At 47.0% G+C, this 12,193-nt stretch overlaps 1 protein-coding gene across 8 annotated transcripts in view; it reads left to right on the top strand.

Annotated features, from left to right (window-relative positions):
• Nucleotides 1-12,193, top strand: part of DOP1B (DOP1 leucine zipper like protein B) — a 79,000-nt gene that overhangs the window by 902 nt on the left and 65,905 nt on the right. For 4 of the 8 annotated variants that reach the window (XM_016123460.2, XM_036219844.1, XM_036219842.1 and 1 more), the window contains exon 1: nucleotides 3,277-3,767. In XM_016123460.2, the coding sequence (XP_015978946.2) occupies nucleotides 3,522-3,767 (246 nt within the window). In that variant the 5' untranslated portion in view covers nucleotides 3,277-3,521. Of the gene's footprint in view, nucleotides 1-3,274; nucleotides 3,768-12,193 lie in introns of those variants that run through there. The other 4 variants (XM_036219839.1, XM_036219840.1, XM_036219845.1 and 1 more) reach the window with 3 other exon arrangements.

Raw genomic sequence — 12,193 nt, 5'->3', positions numbered from 1 at the left:
ACTCCCCCGCCAAAGCCTGCTCCCATTAGTGTCTTTAAATTTTCCACAATTTCATTACTACTCTGAAAGACCAAATTGCAAAATAATACGACTTAGAGTTGACTAAACCAATTAACCAATTGCACGGGAGTGTTTCCCTTTTGTAGACTAAGGGTCATTATCATTGGTAAGTGTTCTTGCTCCTGGGAGGGTGGCTGTTTCATTTTTCACTCCTTTCATCTAACTCAGAAGTGTTTCTTCATCTAAACATCTTTACAATTAACTTCTTTCAGATCTGGCAGTTGATTTTTCACTTGAACTTGTTTTTCTAAGAAATTAAGAATGGATAAGGTGAGAGATTTCCTGCTGCCATTTTTGATGTGGGGGCACATACCTCTGGTCAGATACACTTGTTTAAGTGACTATCTAATTTTTAGTAGGCTATAGAACTTACCAGTTTTACTAAGCTATTGAGGCTCTCACAGAAAACGTATTCAGGATAGACTGCAAGATCATTGTCAAAAGAGCTATTTAAGGGCTGAACTATTTGTTTTGCTTGTAGCATAATGTAGCAAAGGCTCTGTGGCATTGTGCTGGCCTGAGCCGGAATCCTGATTCTGCCACTCGCTTGCTGCGTGACCCTGGCAGTTCTCTGGAGGACCTAGTTTACAGTGTCCTCCCCTGGAGGCCGGTGATACCCATCTCACAGGACTCGTGTTACATGAGATAAATGCATGCACAAATGATGGATTTACCAAGCCCACCCCAAAGACCTTTTTTCTTAGTAGGATAGTATCGAATGCTCCCTATTTTGAAAGATAAGCGCTTGTTCGAATGACTATTTCCAAACTTCTCACCTGTGCTGTTAGTTACACCAAGTAGTACTTTCTTCATATAGCCAAGCATGACACTGAACTCCAGTTACCAGCTCTCACATGGCATCAGCAGCCGTGGCCTCATCACCGCCCACCTCCTAAACAGACGTTGTCGCTGGCAAGGCTTTCCTCCTGCTGACAAGCCGACGCCACCTCTGGGCCACGAGGACGCCTCCGCCGGTGGTCGCGCTTCCTCTGTCCCTTCCTCTTGCCAGCGTCGCTGCCTTGCTCCAGCCCACCCTCCCTCGCGGTGTGCCGCATGAGGTTGACATCATGTGTTTAGGGGTTCCTCTTTCACTAGGCTGTGGCCTATGAGAATGTCATGTTTCTTTCTTCAGTCCCGAGACAATGTAGTGAGCACACTATGCATGGAGTAGCACAGTGGTTCGGAGATCCTGGATTTCAGACCTGGAACTTACCTGGGGAAAAAGAAGTTACAGACCATTTGGATTTACTAACTTCTTGGCAAAATAAACAAACCGCTACCTCTCGTTGCCATCCTTAATAGTTTCAGAAAGTGCGAAGGCTATTTCAGAAAAAGGATCAGGCCTTCCCGAGAACGAGTGGGCAATCTTGTGGCATGGGCGTACATATTCTTGCAGTGGCCCAGCACGTGCAAAGGCTGTGTGGTAGGATGAATCAGTTTTAGGACAAAAAGGAAAGTGGGTGGAGCCTTTTAGGCCCCAGAGCGAGTGGGAGAGGGACTTGGATTTATTGCAGGAGTAATGGGAAGAGTTTAAACATGGTGGGGATGTCTTTTAACGCATGTAAAGGGGATTCTGAGAGCCCTGTGTGGAAGGACATGGGAGCCAGGCGGGAGCGAAGGAGAACCATTAGGAAGGCTCCCGAAAGCTTGGGGCGGGGGGAGTGGTTGGCACAGCTGTGCAGTGAAGATGGAGAGCAGCTGAGGCCACAGGTGTTTTGGAAGAAGAGCCAGCACGACTTGAGTGTGGCAGGTAAAGAGAAAAAAGAGTCCAGAATGATGTCAGAGGCCCCGTGGATGCTGAGGCCACATTCCGAGGATGGGAAGACTGGATAAGGAGCATGTTGAGCCAACGGAATCATGAGGAAAGGGTTTTTTTTTAAACAGCCGTGTCGTTATAATTTACATACCATAACATCCATTCAAGTATATAATTCAGCGATTCTTAGTAAGTTTGCAGAGTTGTGCAGCCATCGTCATAATCCAATTTTAGCACATTTCCATTTCCCTAAAAAGATTCTTTGTGCTTATTTGCAGTTACTCCCTGTTTTTACTCCCCGCCCTGGGCAACAACCAATTTACTTGCCATCTCTATGGATTCACCTATCCGGGCCTTTAATGCAAATGGAATATACTATACGTGACCGTTTGTGTCTGGCTTTTTCCACTATTTATATTTTCCAGGTTCACCCTTACTATAATACATATCAGTACATTGTTCTTTCTCATTGCCTAATAAGAGATATGTTTCTTCACCATTGCCAATAAATGAATGTGGCTAGATTACATTTTGTTGATGGACACTCGAGAGTCTAGTTTGGGATATACTGAGTTTCAGGCACCTGTGCCGCATTCAGGTGGAGGGGTCAAATAGACATTTGCATGAATCTGGTCCTCAGGGAGTGGTTTGGGTGGGCATTAAAAATTCACAAGTCATTAGCATGAAATGGTATTTGTAAGTTATAGGAATGGGGAGATCGCTGAGGATAAAGAGAGAAAGAGGACTCAAAGCTTGGTGCCAGGGAATGCCATCATATCCATGCCTCCTAGAGTATTTTTTCAGAGTTGTAACTTGTTTGAATAGACTGATGGGTTGACTTTCAGATTTTTTTTTTAATGAAGGAATAAAAACAACTTGACATAAGCTAAGCATGGGTGTGTATTGTATACATTGTAATATAAACGATGGATGTTTTCACAAAGTCAGATCAGTGCAGCATTCCATATTCTTTGTTTCCTTTTGTCACATTGAGAATAAAAATAAAGCGAAATGGTTGCTCTTAAAGTTGGGATTAGACCATCTATGTCTCAGGCTTTGCAGTAGCTGCAGTGCTTCATGTATAATGAATACATCTAGCCACGAGGGGCGGGGGGAATAAAAGTATTCATCAAAGCATATACAAGGGCAGAAGGAGGCAGGGCAGCACCTGGCGGGCCCGGTGGGCGACGACCTTGGGAGTGAACAGGCGCACAGTGGATTTCTGACAGTGCTGCTGTCAGACGCTGCACTCCTACATCCTTAACGTTTTTCAACGTTTTTTTTTTTTTTCCCCCACCAGATTTTCTTCTAGAATATTTCCAATCCTCTATTCTAGTCTAGTAAAGGATTGGATTGCCGAATAGGTTAAGAGTTCTGGTTAAGAGTATCAATCCGCCCTCCCTTAGGTTTTATAAATACTCTATTAATGGGGGGCGGGGGGGAGGCGTGGGCATCTGCATTCAGAAGGACCAGTTGGCAAGGATATGTACTTAGCTGTTTTGTGAGTTTCACTCCTAGAATAAATTTTGCCAGTGAAGTGGAACACTAGCATTTTTGCTTCTTCCTGCTCTGTACATTTGTCTCGCTCAGAATCCAGGAGGGCCGGAACTGTTTATCTTTTATCTACCATAGTGCCTGGCCCAGGAGCCTTGCTAAATATTTGCATTGGATCGCCAAGTGACTTTGTGCACAGCAGTGTTTGCGGATGCGTGTCCTCTGTAGCTCTGGGCTCAGAACGATTTGTGTCCTTGAAGAGCTGCCCCATTTGTTTATTTCTGATTTACTTTTAGATACTTTGCTGCAAGAATGTAAGATGGATCCGGAAGAGCAGGAGCTATTAAGTGATTACAGATACAGAAATTACTCTTCAGTGATCGAAAAGGCTTTAAGAAATTTTGAGTCCTCGAGTGAATGGGCCGATCTCATATCTTCACTGGGCAAACTCAACAAGGTATGTGGAGCATAGAATATTTGGGGTGCGCAGAGGTACAAACATAGCTGTTTTTTTTATTATTATTTTAAAGGATTGTCTTATTATGACACTGATTTTAACAATTAGAAAATGCAGATAAGAAAACCACCCATAATTCAGTCATTCAGTTACCTACTTTTAACCTATCAGTGTGCATACCTCCTTCCAGCTTTTTTCTTTTTTTTTCTGAACATAGGATTATAGTGTGGATATAGTTGAACAGCCTTTTCCTCAATAATACTTAGATCTAAACAAGATCAACTTTAAAATTGTCCAATCAGTTATTCAAAGATGAATCATTCGTCATGTACTACTTAGAATTTTTATGGCTTTTTCTTCTTTGGTCTACTTTTTTGACCATTTTATTGCTAATTGGTAACTCCTAGAAGAATAAAGAATGAAAGAAATATTGACTTCTGTCCAGAAATTGTGTGTGTGTTCGGACGAGAAGGGGTCAGGTCCGGGAAGACCAAAACTGACCGGACGCAGGTGGGCTTGACCTTGTGTCCTGTAGATGAGACCATTGTATTTTCCCATCCTGCCCAGAAGGAGGATGACACAAGCGCTCAGATGACCACTGTGACCCGCAGGTAGAAGATATCTGGGCTCGAAGTGGTTGTGCCCAGCTCTGCTGCTGTCTGGCCAGGGCTCCTAGCCGGGACACTTGACTTCAGACCCCAAATACCATGGAGGAGTTGGGAAGGGCCCTGTCCTATCTGGTCCAGGTCACAGACACTGCAGGGCTCTAACAAACCTCAATGAAGAGAAAGAATATTTCCATTTACCTCTTCAGGGAACGGGGGGGTGGTGGTGGTGGTGAAGGCCAGCAGTCCGACCACGGGCGTGATGCCTGGGCAGCACTTCAGCGTTGGCTGCCAGGAAACAGCTGTCAGCGCCCGCAGATGGCGGTCAGGATCAGCAGAGACGGGCGGTTATTGCAGGTAGTGGCTGGGAAGCTGCACGGTGTCTTGCAAGGTGTATTTCAACATGTGAGCGTCATGGCCGGGAGCCAGCTGGGATGGGCAAGTGCAAAAAGAGAACGAACACGAGCTGGAGCGTTCTTTGGGTTGAGAACTCTAACTGAGGAACTCTCGAGCTGAAGACGGCACACCGTCTCGCCTGAAGGTGGGCTTCTGTTTTAGGGGCGAGGGAGAAGGAAGTGTCAGAATGGGATCTAGGCATATTCAACTTCTCGAAGTTTCACAATTTTAGTACTTGATTCTCCTGGAATCTAAAAATAGCATACTTATTTGGGGACGAGGTATGTTTTTTTTTTTTGTTGCTCAGGCAAAATTCACTTAACATGACATTTACCGTTTAACCATTTTAGAGTATGCAGTTAGGTGGCTTTCAGTACGTTCGCAATGTTGCAAGTCACCGCTGAGCCGGAACATTTGGGCCACCCCTGAAGGAGGCCCTTCTCACCCTTCCCCCTCTGCAGCCCCTGGCAGCCACTGATCTGTTTTCTGTGTCTGTGGACATTTCGTGTGAATGGAATCATACAATATGAGGCCTTTTGCATCTGGCTTCTTTCATTTAGCCTGTTTCACAGTTCATGTTGTAGTATGTGTCAGTACTTAACTCCTTTTTCATGGCTGAATAAATATTCCATTTTAAGGACTGACCGCATCTTGTTAATTCATCACTTGATGACTTGAGGTTCTACCTTTCGGCTATTATGAAAAATACTGTCATGAACATTTGTGTACAGGTTTTTGTTCGAACACTTCACTTCTTTTTTTGGGGGGTGTATGTATATATATGTATACACACACACACATACATACACCTAGGAGTGGATTTAAAATGCAGATTATTGAGTACAATTGTGACCCTTTAAGGAGCTTTTAGAGCATTGACCATTCATCCACTATCCATCTGAGTGCTGACAACCTGCCATTGTGTCCCAGGTACCAGGGTACAGCAGAGAACAGAACCAGCACGACCCCCACATTGTGGTGGGGATCAGGAGGAAGCTGGATGGTAAACAAAATATATGGCATTGTCGACACGGACAAGTGCTGTGGGGACAGTAAGGAAGGGGGGCGAAGGTGAGTGTTGAGGGATGGTGCGATGTTAAATGGGATCGTCAAGGAAGACCTTGCTGAGAAGGTGCCATATGACCAAGTACAGGGCCTCTGGTGTGTCGAGGCTGGTGAGGTCGTCACAAAGCAGACGAGGGGGCGGGAGAGCGTGGGAGACAGGGCTGCAGAGCCTAGGGCGGGGAAGGGCGTCCGATCTTGCAGTGTCTTTGAAGTGTGAGCGGCCACTGACTTAGCCAGGAGCCCTGCAGCGGGCAAGAGGGATTGAGCAGAGGCACGAGGCCTGGCTTCTCTGTTAGCTGCTGGGACACAGAACAGGCTGGGTCAGGGAGGCCGGGGTGGGAGACAGTTCTGGAGCTGTTGCTGGGCTGGCGGTGGGCCGGTGGGCGGGGTTTGGATTTTGAATGTGTGTGAAGGTGGAGCTAACACCACTTGCCCGTGGATCGGATGTGGGCTATAGGAGAAAAGGGGGGCGGTCAAGGACGACTCGCAGGTTTTCCCCAGCTTTTCAGCCGGAGACTCAGGACGGGATGGGGAGGCCGAAGGAGCGGGCGCTTTGGTTAGTGTGAGTGAGGCACCGGTCGGTGTCCATAGGCAGTTGGTTATGAGTCGTATCGGAGAAAAGTTTAAAAAGACAAGTCTTTGTTACAGTTGATAGCCAGTTAAAGGTGATCCCACCACAGTAACCCCTCCGCTTGAGCTTCCTGTCCTGCTGCTGTGATTAGGCAATGAGGGAGAACAGCCCCTTTGAAATTTTGCAAGATGGTGCTGGGATGAGTGTAACATTGTCCTTACCTAGCCCTGCCTATGACAGGTGACATTCATAGAGAGCACGCTGTGCGCTAAGGACCGGACATGCATTACTATAGAGTACTTACAAACTATCTTGAGATTGGTCTCAGCTGAAGCAAATTGAGCAAGACCACAGCCCCTGAGTGGCAGAGGGAGGGCTCACACCCCGGCTGCCCGGCTTCACAGTGCGGCTTTTGAGCTTTTTTCATGTCATTTTCTGTGTGACTCACATAAGGGGACAGGGTACACCTCTTTGCTCTGGGGCATTGTCTTCATTTTCCAAATGTGGTAGGTGCCACTATTACCCCATTTTACCGATGAAGGTTAACTAACTTGCCCGGCCTCATACGGCTGTGATTTTTAGGAGTTGAATTCTATCCTCTAAAGACGATATATCGAGCCCTGACCCCCCAGCCCCTCAGAATGTGACCTTATTTGGAGAGCGGGTCTTAAGGAGCGGACCAAGTTAAATGAAGTCATCCGGGGTGGCTCCTGATCCAGTAGGACTGGTGTCCTCATAAAAAGGGGAAATTTGGACACAGACGGACATGCACATGGGAAGATGCCATGTGAGGATGGCTACAGAGACCGGGGTGCAATTGTAGACCAAGGAATGCCAGAGATTGCCAGCAGAGCGCCAGAAGCTAGACAGCAGCCTGGAACAGATTCTCCCTCGTGGCCTCAGGCGGAGCCAGCCCTGCCAACACCTCGATCTTGGACTCCAGTCTCCAGACTGTGAGACAGTCCATTTCTGTGCATAAGCCGCCTGCTGTGTGGTGCTCTGTTACAGCAGGCCGAGAAAACTGATAGTGGTAGAACCAGGACATGTTGAACCCCTAGGTGCTGGGGACACAGCATTTAATGCCAGTTCCTGCTCTCAAGGAATGTAAGGCTTTGGTGGCAGGAGACAGACAACAAATAAATACGCGCCGTTGGGTCCTGACTGCTCAGGAGACGGATCAACCAGGGAAGTGGGGTGGCGAGGAAGGAGCACGGGTGCTACCTGAGACAGAGATGGCTCTCTGGTAACGTGACATTTGGGACATTAGCAGAAGCACCGATGCAGCGAGCAAGCTGGCAGGGAGGCCATCTGGGGCGTGGGCTTGTGTCCAAGGAACTGTAGCGGGAGGGTGTGGCTGGGGCGGAAGGGTGGCAGGAGATAAGGGGGAAGCAGCCAGGGCAGATGGCGGGGTGTTGTTCTGTGAGGCGGGGGAAGCGGGCAGCTTCCCAGAAGGCTTTGAGCAAGGTAACCGCTGCCTTACCTGTTAGGCGAGGGGAGTCAGCCCGTGCGTGGGAGCCTGCCAGGGTTGGCAGTGGGCAGCTTTAGCACCCAGGTCAGTGTTCCTGGCACTGGAGAGAGCAAGCCTCCATCATTAGCGATTGCTTCTGCATTCAGGAGTTGATGGAATAAAGAATTTTCTTAAGGCTTTAGTGAAGGTTAGATTTCTTGGATTCATGCATGTATACAAATTCAGTCGCTATGTTAGTGATGAATGAGTAAAACGTCTTTATAATGCAAAGAGAAGCAATACTGCAGTATACAAAGGTCAGGCCAGGATGCCTTCTACTTAACGTGGATGATTGCAGGTTCTAAAACAAACCACAGACAGAACAGAAGGCTCATCCAGCTCAACGCTTGACAGATGAGAAAACTAAGCCCCGAAAGGTCTCGATTTGTCAGACTATATACAAGGTCTAATTGTATCCTTTTTAAAATTTGTTAAACTTTCAGTATCATTAGAATTTTTCTGTATTAGAGAAAAGTTTATCTTTTATAGTTTTTAGGCAAATCAACATGAATTAAGGTAATTTTTACTTGTTTATCTGAGACTTCAAGCCATCATCTTGCACTGGTTAGTTTTAGATAAATTTTAGTCACCAAGCGTATTTTGAGCCCTATGAACCCAACCACTGTACCAAGCCTGGATTTTAAGTGTGGAAATGAAAGATAGTAGAAGTTAATAAACTGTACCTTTAGAAAGTTGTCACTAATGGTCCTGAATGAGCGTCTTTTTTTTTTTTTGCTGCTTTTATTCGGGACGCTGCTTTTTCACGAAATGGCCAGAACGCCAGTGATACGAGCAGCAAGGGACATAAGAGGGTGTGGTTACAGGTCTCCGCTTCCGAAATCTCATTGCTCGACTACGGACGCCCCCTTTATAAAGCACAGCCTGCTCGTTGTGGCGTTTCAGACGAGCACTGTGGCGTCGTGGGACGAACGTGGGCCGGAGCTCGGAGACCAGGCGAACGGTTCTGGCCCTCTACGGATCAGCTCCAAGGCCTCTTCCACCTGAGAACTCGATGGGTCTGAACTGGGTGCTGATGGATTAGGGCCCACCCCAAGGACCTCATCTTGATTACGTCTTTAAAAGCCCTGTCTTCACATACAGTCGCAGTCCGAGGTGATGGCGGTTAGGGTTTCAGCATGAATTTGGGGGGCCGTAGCAAGGTCTGGCAATAAAGTGCAGTTGTCTGTCTCTCCACGTACAAAGTATTTTAAAACCCAGTTCTGACGGGAGCCCGCATGGTTTTTCATCGCGCGCCTTACGGAAGAGTAGAATGTTCTTTATTTAATGTATCTTTCCTGCCTGGGAACACCGTGCAGAGCGTCGGTTTCCCTGTGCAGCGACACCACGTGTACCCGGAACGTGCTGGTCACTCCGGACAGGCGGTGCCATTGTCTCGGTCCGCTCAGGGCGCCGCACCTCACAAGCTCTGCACCAGCTTCTCTGTGGGTGTCTTTGCAGGGGTGGGGGGTTTATCCCTGCAAGGGCGGGCTTTCCCATGGGTCACCTTGCAAGGACCCTTTCCGTCCTCTTCCCCAACCTCTTCCTCTTCCCCCCGAGATGCCATTTAAATCATTGCTCCTGATCCCCACCTGACCAGACTGAGTAGCAAGTGACCTGGAGTAGGGCCGTGAGTGCCTCTCAGCCTCCATAATGCTTGGTCATCTTGTCACCTCACTTTTAGGACCCCATCTGTTAGAATATCATACTTCGCTTTGGGGCAATTATTTTAGTCATTTCCCAGCAACTTTTTGCCGCCATCTGGGACAGTGACCTTGAGGTAGAAGTTGTCAGATGAGTAGGGTGTTAGGGACATTGTGGAGAGACGTGGGCCTCAATGCCTCCTGCCTGAGTAGAGACGTTATGCCTTCTTAATGCCTCCGAAAGGATGTTGTTGGAAATTACTGACTCTCCACTTTTGAGTAAAGAAACCCAGGCGGTTGTCAGGAGAGAGCGCGGAGCGCGAGGCCCATTTGTTCCTGGCCGTGTTCTCATTTCTCGGCACTGGAATTTAGAAAATGCAGCCACTAGAGCGTCACCTAGAACTCCCATTCCTCTGCCACCGTCCTGTTGTTCTTCTCTCGCTCGGTGACGTGTTGTGGCTCAGATGGTGCCATCGCTTCGTGCCCGGCCCCAGGCTGTCCAGGAGCTGGAATCGCAAGGGCGCCGGTGGCTCGGGGCCATCAGAGCTGCCTTGCCGCGAGCTGCTCAGCAGGCGCTTTGGGAAAGGCCACTTCCCTTCGCTGAAGACAGTCTGGTCACTTGCTGTGGCATATAGCTGGGATAGCCCACTTTCTGTGTGGGCAGAGGATATTTTTGCCATTCTTCCTTTTGGATCTGTCGGAGGGATAGAAATAATCCGGATTTGGACAGATGGGTTATTTCCCCAGTAATCCGATGATAGAACTTGTCCAGCAGAACTGAGTTTATGGGTAAGGGAAAGGGCTTTGTGGTCTGCTGACATTTTATAAATGTTGTCAAGAAAGTTCTGAAGCGCCCCAGTCAGTGGTACCGTTACTGCAGCCCAAGCAGATTGGTACTAGTAAATTAAATTTGGCTGTTTTCAAAAAGGACAGCTGATTGAACATGAGTACCAATATTTAAGCTTGTATTTGAGCCAAATGTAGACATTTCCATTTATTTTTGAAATGAACGGCCTTTTTTTTTTTTTTTTTTAACAGCTCTGTTGACATACAGTAAATTCTACACCCATTTTAAGGGTATATAATTTGATGAGTTTTGACGGGGAAAGCCCTGTGAAGGCATCACCACATGAAAGTAGTGGACATGTATCTGTCAGCCCTGGAAATTTTCGTGTGCCTTTTTGTGGTCCCTCCTCCCTCCTCCCTCCTCCCCTCCGTCCCCACCCCCACGCAACTACTGATCAGCTTCCTATCACTATAGATTAGTTTGCATTTTCAAAAATTTTATACAAACAGAATCATACAGCGTGTACTATTTTTCCCCCCCCCTCTTATCTGCAAATTTGGCTTCTCAGCAAAACTCTGGGAGTTGGCCAAGTTGATGTATGTCTTGATAGTCCGTTCCTTTTTACTGCCGAGCAGGAGCCTGTGGACGTTCACCATTTATCTGTTTCTCTGTTAATGGACATTCAGGTTGCTTCCAGGAGATGTATACTTAACTTTTTAAAAAACTGCCAAACTTTTCCACCTCGCCAGCAGTATACAAGAACTGCGGTTCTCCCACACCCTCGCCGGCACGTGGGGTGGGCAGTCTTTTTATTTCAGCCAGTGGAAGCGAAGTAACAGCTCCAATGGCTTTTGTTTTTCCCAAAAGACTAAAGATTAGAGAGGTAGCATGTGATTACCGTAAATGTAAATCACTGTAAATTTTCATCCTCTAGAAATACAACACAAAGATAACTGTAAAGAGCTTCATCATTTTATGGTATGTAACAGCAAAAGCATCAGCAGCGACCCCCCTCCATAGGGAGGTGGCAGTGGAGCAGGTCTTACATACCTAATACAACAGTGCAGTGACGTACACAGTCATCCAAATGATGGTGCGAGCATGAAAATGCTCCTGACAGAAAGTGTGAACAGTGCATAGATAGCTCCCTCAGTCGTGTGTGTGGCCGGGGGATGAGGGGAGGGTGTAGAACTGGACAAGAGCTTGTAAACCTTTTGCCGTTTGACCGGTTTACGTCCAGCTTTTAGTAATTCTAAACGAAGCTCTCATGATGTCTCTCTGCACGTGGCTGTGTTGCCAGAGGTGGAGTTTCTGTGTCGTTCGGTCAGAAAGTTAAACCTTTGGACACGTGAGTCTGTGTGTGGACTTTACTTTGATCCACTCATCTGGCCGGGCCGGTGCCAGCGCCACGGCGTGTGAACTGCCGTGCTTCACAGCCTGTGTCTGCGCCGGCCCGGCCTGGCTGCTCTTTTTCAGAAATTCTGTGCCGTTCCCAGGTCGTGTTCTTCCAGGTGGCTGTTAGAATCACTCATAAAGTTAAAAGCTCTTTTGGAGGTCGATTGGCATTAGGTGACAAATATAGACTATTTTGGGAAGAAGTGGCATCTTTACACACGTAGAAATGTGGTAGTTTTCTTCATTGATTAAAAAGTATTTGCTTATGTCCCTAAGAATTTAATCGGCCTTTTCATGTAAGTTCTCCCTGTTTCTTAAATGTGTTAGATATTTTATATATACATGTATTCGTGCTATTTTTGAATGGGATTATTTTTCACTATGTGTTTTAACTGGTTGTTGGCATGTAGGAAACTATCAACTTCCAGAATTTGGAAACTGACCATCTTTATAAATTTAT

The sequence above is a fragment of the Rousettus aegyptiacus genome, unplaced genomic scaffold (genome assembly GCF_014176215.1).
Source record: "Rousettus aegyptiacus isolate mRouAeg1 unplaced genomic scaffold, mRouAeg1.p scaffold_m13_p_4, whole genome shotgun sequence".
In the NCBI taxonomy this organism is placed as follows: domain Eukaryota; kingdom Metazoa; phylum Chordata; class Mammalia; order Chiroptera; family Pteropodidae; genus Rousettus; species Rousettus aegyptiacus.
Note: the sequence above shows the minus strand (reverse complement) of the source record. Positions and strands in the feature narration are given on the sequence as shown.